The sequence below is a fragment of the Lissotriton vulgaris genome, chromosome 3_1 (genome assembly GCF_964263255.1).
Source record: "Lissotriton vulgaris chromosome 3_1, aLisVul1.2, whole genome shotgun sequence".
Taxonomy (NCBI): Eukaryota; Metazoa; Chordata; class Amphibia; order Caudata; family Salamandridae; genus Lissotriton; species Lissotriton vulgaris.
In genome coordinates this window covers 319005958-319026474 of record NC_141689.1, presented here as the reverse complement: position 1 = coordinate 319026474, position 20517 = coordinate 319005958, and the positions used below count along the sequence as shown (strand labels likewise).

Here is a 20517-nt window from a genome sequence, read left to right as displayed (position 1 = left end):
CTGAATGGAAGCATCTAGTGGATTGATGTTGTGGTTTGCACAATAAATGACAAACCGCTTCCATTTGGCTGCATAACAGGCTCTAGTAGTGGGCTTTCTTGCCTCCCGAATGATGTCCATGCAATCCGGGGGAAGATTGAGGTAGCCAAACTCTAGGACTTCAGGAGCCAGATCGCCAGGTTGAGCTGTTGCGGATCTGGGTGCTGAATGTCGCTATGGCTCTGCGTCAGAAGGCTGGGTGTGAGGCGAAGCCTTTGATGCGGTACCACGGACAGTTCCAGAAACGTGGTGTACCATGGTTGGCGAGCCCATGTTGGAGCAACCAGGATGAGGGTCATCGAGTGCTGCCTGAGCTTGCGTGCCACCAGCGGTATCAGGGGTGCTGGGGGAAAAGCGCACGCAAATTTGCCTGACCAGTTCATCCATATCGCATTGCCCTGCGATTGCGGGTGTGGGAACCTGGCGGCGAAGCTTTGGCATTTTGCGTTCTCCCTTGTGGCGAACAGGTCTATTTCTGGATGACCCCATGTTTGAAAGTACGGCTGGAGTACTGATGGGTGTATCTCCCACTCGTGCATTTGGTGGCTGTGCCTGCTGAGCAGGTCCGCCATCTGGTTGTCCTTGCCTAGGAGGTGTTCTGCCATGAGAAAGATGTTCCTCTGAATGGCCCACTTCCACATGCTCTGAGCCAGATGAGACAACTGTGGAGAGTGTGTCCCTCCCTGTTTCTGAATGTAGTACATGGCTGTCATGTTGTCCGTCCGGTTCAACACGACCTTGTTGCACAGATGTACTTTGAACGCCTTTAAGGCCATGAAGATTGCCATCAGTTCCAACACATTGATGTGCATCTTCTTCTGCTGTAGTGTCCATAGTCCCTGCACTGTGTAGTGGAGTACATGCGCTCCCCAACCCTGGAGAGAGGCGTCCGTCGTCAGGATAATCTGTGGCACAGGCTCCTGGAACGGTCGGCCCTTGCAAAGGTTTTGTGGATTACACCAATGCAGAGAGTTGTATGCCCGACCGCTCACCAACACTAGGTCTTTCAATTGCCCATGAGCCTGAGTCCACTGACGTGCTAAGCACTCGTGAAGCGGGTGCATATGTAGTCTCGCGTGCGGGACAATGGAGATGCAGGAGGCCATCATGCCGATCAACTGCATGAACACTCGTGCTGGAAGCGAGTGTTGAGGTCTGAATTTTTGAATCAGCGATAGAATGCTGTTGATCCTCACTGAATTTGGCTGGGCTGTAGCCACCAGAGTATTTATGGTCGCGCCCAGATACTGCCGTATGTGAGCGGGCTGGAGATGGGACTTCGGGTAAATCAGTGAGAATCCCAGATCGTGCAGAAGGTGAATGGTTTGGGACACGTGGTCGGCGCACTGTCTGTACGACTTTGCTTGAATGAGCCAGTCGTCCAGATAGGGGTATACGTGGATGTTCTGGCGTCTTAGGTGCGCCGCCACTGTGGCCAGGCACTTTGTGAAGACCCTGGGCGCTGTGGTGACCCCAAAGGGCAGGACCTTGAACTGGTAGTGCTGGTCTTGAATGGTGAACCTCAGATACTTCCTGTGTGAAGGATGCAGGTGGATGTGAAAATATGCATCCTTGAGGTCCAGAGTTGCCAGGAAGTCCCCTTGCTGGAGCAGTGGGAGAACCTGTTGCAGAGTAAGCATATGAAAATGCTCTGACAGAATGTACATGTTGAGAGGTCTGAGGTCCAGGATGGGCCTGAGAGATCCGTCCTTTTTTGGGATTAAAAAGTACAGGGAGTAAACCCCTGTTTACCTTTCCTGCAGTGGAACGAGCTCTATTGCCCCTTTTTGCAGCATGACTTGAACTTCTTGCTGCAACAAGTGCAAGTGCTCGCCGGACATAGGACGGTTCCTTGGAGGTATGTTTGGTGGGATGGAAGTGAGTTCCAGACAATAACCGTACTGAATGAGAGACTTGACCCACCTGTCCGTGGTGATGGACCTCCACACGGGCAGGAACTGCTGGAGTCTCCCCCCGACCGGTGTTGTGTGGTCGGGGGGCAGTGACAAGGCGTCACTGTTTGCTGGCGGTGGAGGACCTGGAGCTGTTATTTCCACGTCCTCTGCCCTTGACGTTGTTGCCACGGTATCCACCCCTACCTTTGTTGGTGTATGAGGTTTGGGTGTTAGCTTTATAAAATTGCGTGGATTGTGACGCTTGCCCCCTTGAGGTGCCTCTGTTATTGGAGCGGCGAAAAGAACCACCCCGAAACTGCTGGGACTGCTGGGACTGCTGGGGCACCCATAGATTTAGCGGTGTCAGTGTCCTTCTTCATCTTTTCGAGTGTGGTATCTACTTCAGGTCCAAACAGGTGGTCTGGATTTACTGTTTGGTTGAGGATGGTGGTCTGAATGTCTGGTTTAAAGCCTGATATTCTGAGCCACGCATGCCGGCGTAGCAGAACGCTAGTATTGATGGCTCGCGAGGCGGTATCAGCCACATCTAGAGCACACTTGATGGAGGCATTGGTAATGAGTTTACCCTCCTGAACCAGCATCTCTGCACCCTCCTTATACTGATCCGGCAAGTGCTGTAGAAGTGTTTCTAGGGTGTCATAGTGCGCCCTATCGTAGCGTGCAAGTAGCGCCTGCGTGTTTGATATGCGCCATATATTGGCTGCCTGCGCAGCAATACGTTTCCCTGATGCCTCAAACACCTTTGATTCTTTGTCAGGGGGAGGAGCATCACCCGTAGTCTGTGAATTGGCTCTTTTACGTGCGTTGGAGACAACCAAAGAGTCCAGTGGCAACTGTCCCTTGATGTATGTTGGGTCAGTGGGCGCCGCCTTGTATTTTTTATCAATGCGAGGATTGATGACTCTTGCCCGGGTGGGCTCCTTGAAAACCTCTGGCGCATGCTTTAGCACACCTTTCAGCATTGGCAATGTCTTGACTGTTTTTTCAGCCACTGAGAAAGTGTCAAAAAGAAAATCGACATCCACTGGGTCGGCGTGGAGGTCGACATCATGGTTGGCCGCAGCTCTTTCAATCAAAGCGTTGAAGGCTGCAGAGTCCTCCGTTGGTGAAGTCTTTGCAGCAAAAAGCTGTGGCTCGTGTCCTGTCTGAGGGTCTGCAGGGTCGCCTCCAGCAGACCATGGCTCATTTACCTCCTCTGGATCCGAGTACACTGGATAATTGTACTCCTCCTCCTCGTCCTCGTCACCCTCCCCAGCGTTAGAGTGAGTGGGTGAGAGTCCCAGACCTTGTGGAGATGCAGGCTCCCTAGGAGCAGAAGTGCCTGCAGAGTCCAACTTCTTTTTAAGTGGAATATGAAAATGCTCCAACACCGGCTCCGGGGTGATCTTCCTTTTAAGGAGAGAGAGCTTGATGACAACCTCTCGACGCTCCTCTTCCGCTAGTGGTTGGTGCCGTGGCTTCGGCACCACCAAGGATGGTTTAGGCGTAGACACCAGCTTCAAGGGCACCCCGGCCCCATCTTTTGGAGCGAAAGCCTTTGGCGTCGTCTTCGGCGGCAGCGTAAAGTGGATCGGCGCCTGCGCCTCCGCCGGTTTCTGTGGAGGCTACGGCGCCACATTCTTTGGCCCGAGCGCCACGTCCTCCTTCCGAATACGTTGAAGGGACTCCGTGACCTTCTTGGTAAAGGACGGGGAGGGCTGGACTGGCTCGAGCGAGTCCTCAGAGTCCGGATTCGGTTCGGCGACCAAAGGCGCAGTCTTCGGAGCAGACACAGCACCGCCCTTGGCTTTGTCGACCGGGATCGGTGCAGCCAGAGCCTTGGGGTCGTCCAGACGCTTCTTGGAGGCCTTCTTAGGGTCATCGACCTTCTTGGCGTCGACGCGGCTCTTTAGAGCGTCGACCAGCTTCGGCGCCGACGCAGCCGCGTCAGGCGTTTTTGCCTTCGGCTTCGACACTGTGGTCTTCGGGTCGACCATTTTGACGTGGCTCTTGATCTCGGCGGCCATTTTGGATTTCTTCGGCGCCGAGGCCTCTGGAGCCTTCAATCCCACCAGTGCGACTTGCACTTTCGGTTTCGATCCAGATGGTGCGGACCCTGATGGTTTCACTTTCGGTTTCTGTACCGGGAGTGGCGCATCACCAATGTCCGTGGCCGGGCCCGGAGGCGGGGCTGAGGGACGAGTATTGAGGTCTTGGGTAAGGCCCGAAGGCGATCCCTCGACCTGGGCCTTATGCTGGGGTTCGGCCCTGGAGTCAGTATGAGGATGCTCCTCTTCCGAGCTATCCTCCACGGTGGCAATGGCCCAGTCGTCGTCCCCTACCTCCTCGACGACTTCCTCGAACTCCTCATCTCCCGCGTCGTAGTTGTCATCCTCATACGCCGGGTCAGAGTCCGAAACTTGTAGGACGGTGTCGTCTTCAACGTCTTCTTCAAAGATGTTGGTTGGTGGGGGTGCCGATAACTGGGCCTGCAGTCTTGCGGCCCGACGTAGCTTGAGAGTCTTCTTCGACCGGAACTTGGAGCAGGCCATACACCTGGCCTCGTCGTGATCCGGCGACAAGCATCTGTTGCACACTGGGTGCACGTCGAGGTGTGAATATTTTGAGGCACACACTGGGCACCTCTTAAACGGAGTTCGTTCCATGTTGAATAGTCTGGAGCGTCGTGTAGGCCCGTCCGCGCCGACAGCACGCGGAAGGGCAGCAAGTGTCCGGAGCCGATGAATAAACCAACCCGAACAATGAACAATACCGACGCGAGTCCTAAAGACCTTTTGGTCTCAAGTAAGGAAAGTCAAACAACTATCGATTCCGACAGAGGGAACCGAAACACATCCGAACCCAATGGCGGAAAAAAACAATCTGGGGATGGAGGCGATGCCCATGCGCACTGTAGTCCAGGGGAGGAGCCACCTATCTCGTGATACTTCGAAGACTCTTCCAGGACAACAATGTGCAATCATCCGGACCCAACACTAGGCGGCGATCTATGCACAGATATGAATTCAGCAGCCCACATGCCTCGAACATACGGTTACCTTGCATATTGAAATTTAAGAATTATCAAAAACAATAAGTACCTAGAGGTTCTTGGCTGATTTCATAGGAATCGGTAGAGGGCAACATGATTAAGGCCACCAGAGCTCCAACTAGATATACTGCTGGGCCCCGAAAACCAGGACCTTGGTTTTATCTGCATTTAACTATAAAAAGTTATTTCATCCAGATACTACTACCAGCAATGCAATGTCTGAATTTATCTGCCATCAAAGGAATATTGTCGGTAATCGACATAATGATTTGCGTATCGTCAGCACATGTTTAACATGACATCTAGACAATAAAATTAAATGACTGCTGGCCCTACACAAATTCATTTAGGGATGCCAAACGTATAATGCCAAAAGGAGCCATTTGGTACAAATAGTACTAGCAGTTGTCTTGTCACTGTTAAGCTTTTTCTCTCTAACGAGATAAGCCCTAGAAGAACAGCTATTTCACAGAGTGGCAGAGACGACTTACGTACTTAGCTTGCTGAAGTTTCTGCTGTCTTCTAAGTTCCTCAACTTTCTTAGCTTTTTCTGCATTCTGCTCTTCCACGAGTTTGCGATGAGCTTGCACCCTTTTGTCTCTCTTCCGGATAAAGCTCACAAGCTGGCGAACTAGCTCACTTCTTTCTTTTCTGGCCTTCTCTCGGGTTTTTTTGTTCTCTTTCTCCATTGCCCGCTTTTCCCATCGGTTTGATGCTTGACGTGTATCATATTCCTCTTTCCAAGCGAAGTTCTTTTGTGTACAGAAGCTCTGCCAATGTGCATAAAAAGCATGCACCACCTATATAGAAAAACAAAAGTAGGGAAAGAAGTGAATAATAGCAATCTTTACTACCTTTTCTATGCAAATTCTTTTTGCGCAAACTACTTGTAGATGTTATTTGCTGATATAGATAAAAGAATAAAACTGTAAATTATTTTCAAATATTATGCTTGTGTAGGAGAGTTTGACATTAGTATGATTGGAAACCATACCGTTTATGCATCACACGTCATCCTGCATTCAACACAGTTGCTTATTATACTTTAAAGCAGAATCATACCCTTGCTCCATAAATTGATGAACAGAAACCCTGTCATGGAGAGCCTTACAGATATATTTGTGAAGAATACTTGCATGTATTGTACTTATATCTGGGAGCGAAGACGAGACAGAATTCTACAATACACAGAAGCATCCACAGATTGAAAGCTTTTTTTTGGGTGCAGGAGGGGATGCTGAATCGCACACATGCCTCTTAAAGGGCAATCACATGCTACCTACACATGGATATGAACATAGGTATGCAGTGCTATGTGCGTTTTAGCTTTCCTTACTTCGCTGGGTATGAGGATTGAGGTGGGGATTACTTACGTTTTAGAAAGTAATACAAATCAGACAGACCTTAAACTATAAAATCAGAAACAAATCAGGTCGGCTTTTCTGCTTTTATTAAAAACAGAGAAACATGTTGAAGAGGAGGGGGGGATGGGGAGGGGGGGGGAAACATACGGTCACAATGAAAGTAATCTTTTCCATAGAGCACTGGAAACATGGGGAAACCATATGCTGCAAACTTTGCGGTGATTATAATTTAACTCAATCATATACATTTTTTGAACTTGGGAAAGATGAAAAGCAATGTTGACCCAACTACATTTTGGAACTATAACCCATGTTACACCCACATTTCTTCAGAAATGACATTAATTTAGAGTGCCACCTCAGGCACTGGCTACACCAGTCAGCTTTTAGCAACACACAGTGCCTACATCAGTGATGTGCATGCTGAAAAACCAGAAAAAGAAACAATCATTTTCAGATAATCTGAGATTTCACCTCCTCTCACTTTTTTAATATGAAGTGGCAAGCCTTAAGGATATTAAAAACAGTCTCTTTAATCATCTTGTGCAACACAAGAGGAGGTCCTCTGTGAACACACGCACTTATACTTTGAAAGGCATGTGGTTCTAAATATAGGTCAAAAACAAATGTGACAGAATAAGACAACAGATGATGAACTACCAGAGATATAAAATCCCTTCTTCCAAAATGACCTGTTCAAGGATGGCTAGTTCACCTGTTCGAAGAATGCCACAAACACCATTATTGCTTTTTTAATTTAACTAGAGACAAAATATTTATATCATATCAGTCAAGATGTCCAGCTAAGCTACTTTTCTAAGCTATCCAATTGGTGAATGACATAGCAATCGAAAAAGGGGCGAACCTCTATACTGACCTATATTGCTTTACACCTGAGCATTAAAGTCTCTTCAAAATTACATATAGGATGCTACATAAAACATGAAGTAATTCATTTAGACTCAGAATTTGTATGTAATTTTTTTCATTTATTTTATATTTTTTTCATAACAGTTTTATTTGTCTTATTTTCTAGTGATTGTTTTATCAAAATTGCTAAACAGTGACATGGTAACATATGTACAAATAAGTTTAAAAAATGCAAGGTTGAATCTTGTCTAAACAGAAACCCCTAAACAGTACATATAAAGTGACTTTCTCTCATACCATCATTCATACATGCTTAAACTTGCATACCGATTCTCCTAACATAACAACAAACAACAATGAAAAAAGTGAAAAACATATAGGATGTCCTCTGGTAGACTCCTCAGAATAAGGTTAGAACCCGTTGTGTTAAGTCTTCCTTTTTGTTTTTGTTTTGAGGGTTAATAATCTTTAGTAACCCTATTTTTTCTTTCTTCAGATTTTGATTTTTTATCTAAAGTGAGGGTCTCAGGTGCGTACGAAGACTTTTATAGGCATAGGATAAAGGTCATGTGACATAGCTTTGAAACACACACTCACCGAGTTCATATTCAGACAACAGAATCCACCTCAAATTGTAGAAAGCCATGAAGAATGATGACTCCAATATTTGTACTTACCATTGTAGCATATGCCATTACAGTACAGGACATACCATTGGACAATCAAGCTTAAAAACAGGATTGCTCTATTAAGCCCAGGCTCCGACTAATTCAATTTAAGTACCGGCACACAGCATATTATGATAGGGCGCTACTACATCGTATAGGGAGGGCGGAAACACCAGACTGTTTGAGATGTGGAGTGTTGCGAGGTATATTTTTTCACACGGTGTGGGACTGCCCACGGATTCAACAGTATTGGGCCAACATGCTAGCTAGGTTGGGTACAGTCCTGGGAGAGACGATACCACTCAGTCCGCAGTTCGTATTGCTGCGGATATCCACTGACATTGATCTCCCTAAACCAAAGTTAACCTTACTTCAGTTGGGATTGGTGGTTACGAAACGTGACTTGACCAAGGCATGGGGGGCAGTGGCGATTCAGTCTCTGACGGAGTGGGAAAAAAGTATGGATATGTATAAGTTGGGGGAAAAGACTACCTATAAAGAACAGGGCTGCCCCAAAAAGTTCTGGAAAATATGGAAGCCATGGTTGACACACTATGGGTTGTCGCTCTCCGATTCACAGTGATCTCTTGCAATGGATTTGTAGGTTATGCAGCTGAAAGATGCTCCCAACAAATGTATAAGACTCTAGAACAGTTACTAGATTATCCGCCACTGTTGTTCTTATATGATGCCGATGTCTCGCTGAAGGTGCCACTGTGTGTTGCTATTAATCAATGTCTTTGTAATGTATTAAAGAAAATGTTAATAAATATACTTATAAAAACAAGCATTTGCAATGCGATAGGTCTCGCATTAGGAAAGTTTGAGCTATTGGTATTGTAAATGACAATTATTTTATTTATGTGTTGGTTTTGAAAATAGTGAAATTAATGGCTTTGTCATTTACAATGCCAATAGTTTTAACTTTCGCAAATGTGACACCTATAGCATTTGTTATGCAATATGTGTTGTATTTACGTCTTAGATGTATTGATATTACAAATAACAATGACGTACATTTTTTTAATAATTAATACTTAAATAAAAGTTATTGTAATTTATCATAGCTTAAACTTTTGTAAATACCTTTTGTGAAGATTATGTTCAGTGTATTTTATTGAGACAAAAATCCTAGAACAGCAGTGAAATATTAACATCTTTTTTGTGACATTTGTAATAAAGATTGAAACATTGAGAGAACATATTTGAACCAGTTGTTGTTGAATGGTTGCACAGATTGATTCTGTGGTGGCGCTGAGTGATGTTGTGGTGGCAACGATTGATGCTGTGGTAGCGCATAGTGATGTTGTGGTGCCCCTGAGTGATGTTGTGGTGCCCCTGAGTGATGCTGTGGTGATGCGATAGATAGATAGATAGATAGAGGGAGGGCGATAGATAGATTGATAGAGTGAGGGAGGGCGATAGATAGATTGATAGAGTGAGGGAGGGCGATAGATAGATTGATAGAGTGAGGGAGGGCGATAGATAGATTGATAGAGTGAGGGAGGGCGATAGATAGATTGATAGAGTGAGGGAGGGCGATAGATAGATAGATAGATAGATAGATAGATAGATAGATAGATAGATAGATAGAGGGCGACAGATAGAGTGAGGGCGACAGATAGATAGAGTGAGGGCGACAGATAGATAGAGTGAGGGCGATAGACAGAGTGAGGGCGATAGACAGAGTGAGGGCGATAGACAGAGTGAGGGCGATAGACAGAGTGAGGGCGATAGACAGAGTGAGGGCGATAGACAGAGTGAGGGCGATAGACAGAGTGAGGGCGATAGACAGAGTGAGGGCGATAGACAGAGTGAGGGCGATAGACCGAGTGAGGGCGATAGACAGAGTGAGGGAGAGGGCGGGCCATTTTAGACATTTTGAGCACCTTTGAATACAATAGCAGCTGTTGATGTTTTCAGTAAGGGAAATTGCAGTGGTTCGATTCTAACCAATAGTGTTTATCACTTTGTGAGCTGCATTATTTTACAAATAAAAAAACAGCTAACCAGTAAATCTTAAGCATAACTTTCACAAGCCACTGTATCCGTTCCTGCAGATAAAGTGAACACAGTGCATGTGAGAGACCATGCAATGTGACTACGTTATGAGAAGTGGGCAGGGCATGTTCAAGGCTTAATTACCATGTTGGAAACCCCCTGTCCCCAAAGAGCACGCGCTGATTGCTCGGTGACTAGGAATCGCGGCAACCAACCCTGCCAAGTAAGGTCAGTGCTTTACAGCAAATGCACATGAAGGCTGTTGAGTCATGACCCGCTGCTTGGAGACAATAAAACTGCAAAGGATTTACAGCCATAGATTCTCCTGCCACTGGCCTGAGTCAATAAACCATGAGCCCTTCTCAAGCTTCGGATCTGTGTTTTCACACAGGAATGCAAAGATGTGCGTAGTCAGCATGCACGAGTTCTGTGTGGAGAGCTGATGTGCCGAATCCACTTGCTTTCACTTTCAGGCTTTAGGATTTGTTGCCAAGTGCTGAAATAAGCAAAGGTTGAGACACACTTTCAACATGCGATCTGCAATCATCATCGTAGGCGACAGTAAAGCTACGTAAAAGTGAGCAGGGGCAGACTAGCTATTGAGACAATTAAAAATTCTGGTGGCCTTATCACAAAAAATAAAGACTGAAAGGAGTAAGTTGCAATGAAAATAAAGGCGCGCCACGGCAATAAGATGTAGGTTGAAGAGAGAAGAGATGTAGTCTATGTTACAGGTTCTAGGCACTGGGAAGAGGGCATTGCGTCGTCCTTCGCTACTAATGCATGCGAGTCACCGGTTCGCTAAAAATTGGTCAGAGTTGAGACTAAAGACAACTATTTGTGTTGTGTTTATTTAAATATTAAAACTGCTGAAAACAGGAGGGGAGGGAGAGAAAGTCAGACAAAAACGAGGAATAAAGTAGAAACAAAAATATAGAAAGAATGAAATAGTCCGAAAAAGGGGACAGTAGAGAGCGAAACAGAGGGAGCGAAAGAGATACACAGGGAAAAGGAAAGCGCACGATAAAGAGGACAAGAGTAGGAAATATGGAGAAAATTTGGATAAAACTGACAGAATGAGAAAAAAATAGGAAGTGACAAAATGTGAGTGAAAGATACAGTGGTGAAATAGTACGAGAGAACACTAGGCTACGACTTCTGGTCAGAAATATAGATGGAGCACAATCAAGAATGTTTGACAGACAGTCATATAATAAGAAGAAGCTAGGAAAAGGGAGACCACGCACATTGTCATTTTTTGCGATACACAACATATACAGAAAGGGCGCCTTTGCGGGAGCTATCTAGGTAATGTTTTAAGTGAGTTCATGAAGTGTTAGCGTCCCAGTGCGCCCCCTAAGCGTTGAGACCTAAGGCTTAGTATGATTTCTCGCTGACTCAGTTGTAAGTTGCGCACAAGGTCGGCATGTGCAGAGCAGTTCTGTATGTCCCCAGCCTCTTTAAGAATATAGCAGGACAGAGTGCAAGGCAGAGGGACAAGCATAGTGAGTGTAGAAAATAAGTGTAACTGTGAGGATAGAGTACAAAGCAGAATAGCAGCCACGGGAGTGAAAAGCATGAGGAAAAGTGGTAGGAGAGAGTGCAGGACACAGTGACAGGGATGCTAATTGAAACAAGAAATCACCCTTACACACACAATAAGAAAAGCCTACCTAGTACATATCAACAAATGGCAAGAAGTCACCCTTACACACATAATAAGCAACCTTTTTGCCCTGACTTTACAACCATGACTCCCACATCTAAACCCATGTCATCCAGTAGCAAAAGATGGACCTTAACATCAATGCACCAAAGATTAACTTTTTCTATAGAATATCAAATTCCTTAGACTCATCTCCCACACACAGTCCTCATGCTTATGACAATGGGCAGGGTATACTCAGACATGAGTCCCTTTCTCACTGCACCATCAGGATTCAAGCAAGCCGGGCCGAAGACGGCTGAAATGCCATAAAACGGTCCCCGGTAGCTTGTCTCCTTTCTGGTGAAGAATTGGCTTGGTAGTTTAGTCTGCCCTGTTCCCATGATGCACTGGGCCAGGGACAGACTGATTTGCATATAGCCAGGTTCTGAGCTGGGATGGTGCAGTGAGATAAATAACGGTGATGGATCAAGCCCTGATCTTTGGACTGGGTAAGAGTGGTCTGCTTAATTCAGACACTCTGTTCATCACCACCCCCTTTTCTGAATCGTTTTTGGCCACTATAGGTGTGGCAGGGTATACTCAGACATCAGTCCCTTTCTCACTGCACCATCAGGATTCAAGCAAGCCGGGCCGAAGACGGCTGAAATGCCAGAAACCGGTCCCTGGTAGCTTGTCTCCTTTCTGGTGAAGAATTGGCTTGGTAGTTTAGTCTGCCCTGTTCCCATGATGCACTGGGCCAGGGACAGACTGATTTGCATATAGCCAGGTTCTGAGCTGGGATGGTGCAGTGAGATAAATAACGGTGATGGATCAAGCCCTGATCTTTGGACTGGGTAAGAGTGGTCTGCTTAATTCAGACACTCTGTTCATCACCACCCCCTTTTCTGAATCGTATGACAATGGGATGGCAATTCAAAGCCATGCAACAACAAAGACCTTCGCTCAAACCACCTTTCCAACCAATCTCTGTGAAAGGACCATGTGCCAAGATCTAATTATACTTCTGCTGCAATTTCAGGAAGGGCTTTTTCCAAAAGTCATTAAACTATGATTTATTTTCTCCCTCAGATTCAATAAGTCACCCCTACTTGGAATATTTTCACCAAGACAGAACAACATTATTTCCTGTCTTTACTACACCGCACAGTACATGAAGCATTCAGATGCATTTTCTTGTACTAACCAGTGTACCATATTTTCTCCAATAAATGCTGTTACATGTGAAGTGCGGAAAAGTCTCTGGGCGTAGCAGCACTATAGAAAAGGCAAAAAAAATAATAAGTGTGTGACACATCTGATGCACACAGCGGCTGAGTTGCAAGATCTGACTTGCCCTAATCCAGGCTGCACAGTTGCTGCATTGATCGATCGGGTGCAGGATAATTAAAAACGACCTTGAATCATCTGTACTGTCCTCAGCTTCCATAGCGAACATGCTCAGTATAGGACGTGAGCCGGGATAGAAGCCTCTAGCTCCTCGTCTGATCGAACTGGGAGTTTCACAGGCACAGAGAGAAGCTATGTAAGTGCAAAAAATGAAATATGGACCAAATTAGAACTGTGCCGATACGAGGGGTTGTCACGGAGACGTGAAAGAGGACAGAAGAGAAGACGAAAATAGACGATTACCAAATAAACGTTCCATTACTAAGTGGAACATTGGTGTTTCTATCCAAATAGTCCCGAACAGCAACTCGCATAGCGAGAATCATGAAAAGGGTTGCTAGTTAATTTCTGCCCGACTACGAATTATTAAACAAATTATTCCCATAAAGCCCTACTATGGCATACTAAATGAGCAATAGTCGGAAACATTATTATAGGAAAGAAAATGACATTCAGAGAAACAACAAGTCAGGTATTGAAAAAAAACTCACCGCCGCAGCCCGGTTTGGACAGGAAGCCAGGCAACCTGTGTTGGGATTGGGCCGCAAACAGGAAGCAGACAGGAGCCTACCCCGCGCTCCTGTGCCCGTGAAGCCAGCCGGAAGATTTGTGTGTGAGCTAGCGGGGCTCCCGTGCTCGTGGAGAGCCCAGTCTGTTGCCGAGACTGACCCGCTGGCTGCCGAGGGAGAGAGGGACAAGCGGAAAGAGCCCGGTAAGTGTGTGTGTGTGTGGGGAGGGATATGTACATGTGTGTGCGTGCGTGTGCGTGCGTGTGTGTGTGCGTGCGTGTGTGTGTTATCCGCTTCCTGGCAATGTGGGATAGGAGATGTGCACGGCGTGTGGGTGAACGTGCGTTCTCACATGGGAGAATCCCCTACCCGTGCCCATCCCCTGTCTCACATTCCCAGGAAGTGGACAACAGAAGATGATTCGCTGGACGCAGTGCTTTGCACTGCTACACCAGCTCGACCTAAAAAACCAAGATTGCTTTAAAAAAAGTGACTCAATATCTGCAAGGGATGTTTTCTTCTGGAATATTTATTACTCTTTTCTCTCCATTGTTTGCTATCCTCACGATCACACTCATGCACCTCGGATTACGGATGGGAATGGCCTATATTCAGCAATGTCAACCCTTCTTGTCCTTTAGTGTTGTTGGTATCGTAATACTATGTCCCATGCATCATCAGGCACAAACAGCTTCTGACTAGGGGTGGAGCACTGCAGACATACCGATTTGTCTTGGAGTTACACTGGCTGGGACAGAGAATCTGTATTCACTCACAACAATGCTGGGCTCACTAGTCATAAAGGGTGAATGAGGGAGGAGCAGTAAAGCCTCAATAGAAGGACTACAGGCCAAACAATATGAATGGGCAGAGGTTAGAGGCTTTAGCTAACTCAGTGACATGGTCCATGCCACACCACCACTACATAAACAACCCACTTCGAAATTGTAGGCAATTATTAACATGCAAATCTGCTTGTTACCGTATCATAGTCACTTTGCGAGTCTCCAAATGTTGGAAGTTCTTCAGAGTCTTCTTCATTTGTAGATTCCACCTCTTCTTTAACAATTTTCTCAAAGACATTGCGATATACAGCATAAAATCCCTTAAATAATCAAACAGTTGAAATCATTAAAGACTAAATGAAGCTCAAAAGCATGCCGTGAATTGGTGCAATAGAAGACCTACAGTCATTTTAAAAACAACTTTACCACAAGTGAAATTTAAAGAAGCCACTAGCAAGATCATGGTTTAAGATTTTGGATATCCAATTGATTACTTTCTAACCAATAACCAATCTATGGAACCATGTTATCCAGACTCTGACTTGCTTTGGTCCATCACATTTAGTGTCACTGCAACACATAGTTCTTACAGTAGGCTTTCTTCTGCACCCTCTTGATCATTCACATTTGCTCATTTACTTTTACTTATTTCTGCAGATGCTCTTAAATGCACAAAGCTGTTTTCTAACAGTTTCTAAATGATCTCTTAGATCCTTGAAATATACTACTGCTAGTGTACTTCGAAGAGTTGGCAACTTGTCGCCAAAATGATTATACCAAAACCACACCCTTATGCAGGTAGCAAGCTCAGCACTACAGACCGATAAACCATTGCATTCCAGTATTTTTAGGCACTCATGATCGTACCAAAGAGGTGCCAAGTGTAACACTATATGATGAGAGCACCAATTGACACCGATTCATTTTCAGATCTAAAAGATTACAAACTGAAGAAATCACAAAGTACAGACTGGGTAGGGGAAGAGGGCTCCAGATTTCTTGGTCGAAGATTCATAATATCATCCCAGGAAACACAGCAGAACAATACTGGACATTTTTTCATTCACATCACTGAATTTCAATGCTATACGTGCATCATGCCTACATGCCCGAAGCCGAACGATTCGGATCTAAAAGCGGCTATCTGCATCTTAGGAAGTGCTTAAAATGTCACATCATGCACATGGGAATCTACTAAAGTAAATTTAGGAGAACAGTTAAATCAGTAGGGCAAACGGTGCAATTAAAGAACCAGGACAGACTTTGCAATCATGGGGTACATAAGATATACAGAATCAATCTATAAAACATATTCAATCAAATAACGTAATAGCTCAAATCAAAATTACCTCGTCATCATCTCCATAGCCTGAGTAGCAGGTCACTGTAAAATACTGGAGCAGATCCAGGCTGTCATCCTGAAACTCTCCACCGCTTCCTCCCTTCAAAAGAGCTTCCCGGTGATTGTCATACCTCCAATGGAGAAAGAAGGGCATAACTAATTACATTTCCAATCCTATATTCATGGCTATGCAACACTGAGCCTGTCTGACCGGATTTTCCAGTTATGTTGCAAAGCTTTTCTCTGCATCGGAACCAGTTAATATTTGATTAATGATCCATTTCTAATTTACCTTTTGCTCTCACTCCACTCCCACCAAATGTTTAGTTATTAGGAAGATTCACTCTGTAAATGCCACTTACCTGTGCCCTTTCTGCTAAGCTCCCATTTTGAAGAAAGGCCAGTATTAATAATGTATGGCTATTAGAAAATTTAAAGTCTTGCAACCCATAAAACATTTTTTAAAGAGGAAAATATCTACTAGGGTAGACCCTCGATGGCCCATTGAGCGGGGATGCTTACTCAAGCTAAAACATACACAGCCCCTATATAGCCAAATTACAATACTAGTACCAATATTTCTACAGCATCACTTGTGAAACACTAAATAAAGCACCGTGGTATCTGCCGAGACATCCTTGTGATGTATTTTCGTGTACACAACGTGTGAATTAGGCAACCATGTGCGCCTATACATTCAGGATTTTTTCAAAGCACATTCATAGACTCCTAAGCTCTAGGCCATAGAGTTGAATGATACCTGTTACGCCGATAAATAGATTCTTGAAAATGTTTGCTACATTCCAAAGAATCAGGGCATTTGTCAGCACCACATTGTTTCAATGAGCATGTCGCTCTCTGGCATGACAATCCTCCAATTTAACAATTCAACAACGCCTATGGATAAGAGTTAAAGACGCACTACTTTCTGAAGGAAAGGAGACAAAAAAATCTGAGAACATTTAAATGACTTTGTACCCAAGATATTTTACCTCTTCTGCCGATTTATTACCTAAAGATTGGTTGTTTCCTATTCCACACCACATTTGGACACTGACAGGCACTCTTCTACAACAGAATATCAAAATCCTAAATCAATCAATGAAATGCCGATAATCACCCAGCATTTATAAAGTGCTGATAATCACCCAGCATGGCATCCAGGTGCTGAAAGCCAAGTTGCTAGGGAGGAATCAGTTGAAGAACCAGGTTTGAGTTTCCCTATGAATTCATGAAGAGAAGGTCAGGTCATGAGGTAAAAGGGGTGTGGGGGGTAATGCTGTTCCAGGATTTTGCTCTTTGTCTGATTCTCCTTTTCTATCACAGGACAGACTTGTTCTTAAACGACACTGGAACAAATTGAGACTGGAGGATTTTTATCATCTGCTCGAGGAGGCTCCCTTAGGTCCGCTCACCGAGGTTGATCGTGGATACGACTCCTTTTGTGAGTGGATATCTGGTGCCCTTGATTCTCTGATTCCTATGTGTTGGTCCAAGTGTCATCGGAAGGAGCCGAGTCCTTTGTATGACAGCACTTTGGCATCTCTTAAGAGGGCCTGTAGACAGGCCGAAAGATTATGGAGGAAGTCGTACAACCCAGATTTGAAGATCTGTTATCTGGCCAAGGTCAAGATCTACCACAGGGCAGTGTGTCAAACTTGCGCCTCTTTTTATGCCCAACAGTTTCAGAATTCTGCCAATCCATCGAAACTTATTTTTAAAGTACTAAAAGACCAGATGGCGAAGAGAGCAACTGCAGTGGAAATATGCTCGGACGCACACTGTGAGGGTTTGGCCTCTTTCTTCCATGAAAAAGTGCAAGCCATCTATCGCACTTTCCCAACGGGTTCCCTGACGATAGAGCAGGTTGGTCGCACCTTAGGTGAGGGGGAGTGTCTTTCTATCTTACCCCCCTTACCTTTGGAGGTGTTTGACTCTCTCAGCGCCAAAATCAAGTCTGGATCTCCGGCAGACCCGCTGAAACCGGCCCAACTTAAGACCCTGGCGCCGGTTTGCTGCACCCCGGTGCTGTCCTTGATCAACCTGTCCCTCTCTTCTGGAGTGGTTCCCGTCAGATGGAAGCAGGCAGTAGTCACGCCAATCCTGAAGAAGGCGACCCTCGACCCCCTTAAGCCTGAAAACTACAGCCCTATCTCCCTTCTTCCTTGGGCCACGAAAATAGCAGAGGCCCATGTGAATGCCACTCTTTCAGACCATCTTGGTAGGTTTAACATTCTTGATCCTACTCAGAACGGGTTCCGTGCGGGTCACAGCACAGAGACGGCCCTTCCCTCGCTGGTCGAGCATCAGCGTTCCGTGCTGGATTCGGGTCGGACGGCGGCACTATTGTTATTAGATCTCAGTGCCGCCTTCGACACGGTCTCGCACGGGATTCTGCTTCGGTGTCTTGAGGAGGTGGGCGTCTCTGGCCTCGCCTTGTGCTGGTTCCGATCCTTCCTTACGGATAGGTCATTCCAGGTGGCGATCCCGCCCGGTAAGTCGTCATCATACCCGTTAGACCAGGGAGTCCCACAGGGGTCAACACTGAGTCCCACCCTTTTTAATCTGTATGTGAGACAGTTGGCTGCGGTCGTCAGGCGGTGGGGCCTGACTATGGTCTCTTACGCAGATGACACGCAGCTGGCGGTCACACTGAGCGGGGACTCAGGTCTGGAGGCTCCCAGGTTTTGTGAGGGTCTGCGGGAAGTGGCTAACTGGATGAATTCCAACTGTCTCCAGTTAAACACCAAGAAGACAGAGATTATGGTGGTTGGTAAACAGGTGGCTTTGTGGGGCGATAAATGGTGGCCTTCGGATTTGGGTGTGACTCCCCTCCCAGCGGCAGAGATAAAAAACCTGGGGGTGTGGCTTGATCCTTCTCTGAGTTTCATCTGTCATACCAAGAAGGTGGCGGCTTCTTGCTATGGCATTATCAGAGGACTTCAACCCATCCTCAAATTCTTTGATGCACCCACAAGACAACTGGTGGTCCAAGCATCAGTGCTGTCCAGGCTGGACTATGCCAGCTCACTACTGGCGGGGGTCAACCAGTCAGAACTCTCTCGACTGCAGCGGGTTCAAAATGCTGCAGCCCGACTGGTGACAGGTCTGCCTAGGCGGTGTTCGGTGTCCAATACCCTGCGCTCTCTCCATTGGCTCCCTGTACAGCAGAGGATTAGATTCAAGGTTCTTTGCCTTGCATTTAAAATCCTCAAGGGTACATCCCCACAAATCTTGGAGAAACTGTTGGTTTCCTATGTCCCCTCCCGCACTCTTAGATCGTTAGGCCAGAACTTAGCAGTGGTCCCGCGTTTTAAGCTGAGCAGAGTTGGTGGCCGCTCCTTTCGAGTCCTGGCGGCAAGTTAGTGGAATTCTCTTCCTCCACAAATCCGGGCCATCGATGAGCTCCTTCAGTTTAGACGGGCTATCAAGACCTTTTTATTTGTTTAGTTCCTTTGAAGTGTCTCCTTCCCTTTCTGCCCGCTCTTAATGCTGTGTTGTGTTTACCTTTTCAATGCGCCAGGACGCCCCTTTGCTGGGGCAGCTGTGCGCGGTACAAATAAAAATAACATAACAAAATAACATAACATGAAAACTACAAACGTTCAGAATGTGTTGAATAGGGAAACATAATTCAGTGTATCAAAGAAGGAATAATTAGAGCCAAGAAAAATAGTTTGACTGTTGGACTTTGTGCAGTAACTCTGCAAAGACTACATGAATCCCAAAACTGTTAGACCAAGTCCAAATGAAGTGGGAGACCAAATCTAAAACTACAATTAGGGCTCACACTCATTAGACCAGGCTCTCCCATATAACTAACTCATGAGAATTTTGCAGCACCCTGAAGTGGTACTGGAAACTACTTCTCTGTTTGGTAAATCCATAAAGGTTAGTAATCAGTACTCGGAAGACAACACTACCTGTTTATGGAAACACATCCTTCCACATTCAAGATGTGTATAAACTTCAGTTGCTTTCATAAACGAATCAAGATGACAAACACAACCTAAGGTGTAGAGTTGTTGGATTCAGTAACATGAGTGAACCTACAGCTAGGGATACCAGTCACCATAAAGACCACAACATGTGGTTCTCTCATTACCAAATCACAGAAGTAGATCTCCAAAGATAGAGGTACAAAGAGAAGACTGTATACGCAAACCTTACACAAACTTCCAGACCATGAGTAAGACTATAAGATTTCTGTAGCCTTACAATGTCTAGGATAGCGGCTGAAAGGTGTTCCAGGAGATCACCTTCAAAAAGATACAAAAGGGCAAAAGGGCTGTGGAGCATATATTCCTTCTGCCTCACTGTACGAAATTAGTACAAGGGTAGAAGATCCTTTTAAAATCTCTTGGAGCACATGATTCAAATGTGTCACAATCTGAAGAGCCAGTACTAACAAAATGATCCTGGAACTGCTGCCATTGATTGTTCGATCAATTATCTGGATCTAGTTTCGTAGACTGCAGAATAAAGCACTGGTCAGCTGAATTATGGGATCCAAATACTTCCTGAATTTTCTACAAACATTTTAGGAGGAGTTCTCTTTAATCTTAGCAAGGAGTGGTCACATACTCGTCTGACAGCTTTTGAAACACTGACCTGTGAGTGTCTGCAAGTTGTTACAGAGGAACATGCCTTATAACTTAAGTGGATTGACATAAAACTTAAAAATACTTGCGAAAAATATAAAGATGTAGAGAAAGGAAAAACAGTTCAACATGGGCAGACTGAAGGCATCCCTCTTCTATGTAGTTAAAGATACCCAAGCCCACAAGTTCAGAAGAATATTTTGTTGCAGTATCAGGCGAAAAAGAGGGAGCTGAGAACAAAACTTGCACGAAGGTGCATAACTCTGTGTGCAGTGCCAGCTGTGCACAGTTTTAGAAGCAGTTTTTAATACTGACAAAATATAACGTCACTTGAAA

The 20517-nt window shown here is 45.4% G+C and overlaps 1 protein-coding gene across 1 annotated transcript in view; it reads right to left on the bottom strand.

The window, feature by feature from the left end:
• The window catches only part of DNAJC21 (DnaJ heat shock protein family (Hsp40) member C21), a 210439-nt gene that overhangs the window by 149944 nt on the left and 39978 nt on the right, over positions 1 to 20517 (bottom strand). Inside the window, exons 3-5 of the mRNA XM_086960516.1 lie at positions 15588 to 15711; positions 14436 to 14558; positions 5482 to 5786 (exon numbers count right to left, since the gene is read on the bottom strand). Coding sequence (XP_086816642.1) covers positions 5482 to 5786; positions 14436 to 14558; positions 15588 to 15711 — 552 coding nt within the window. The remainder of the gene's footprint in view (positions 1 to 5481; positions 5787 to 14435; positions 14559 to 15587; positions 15712 to 20517) is intronic.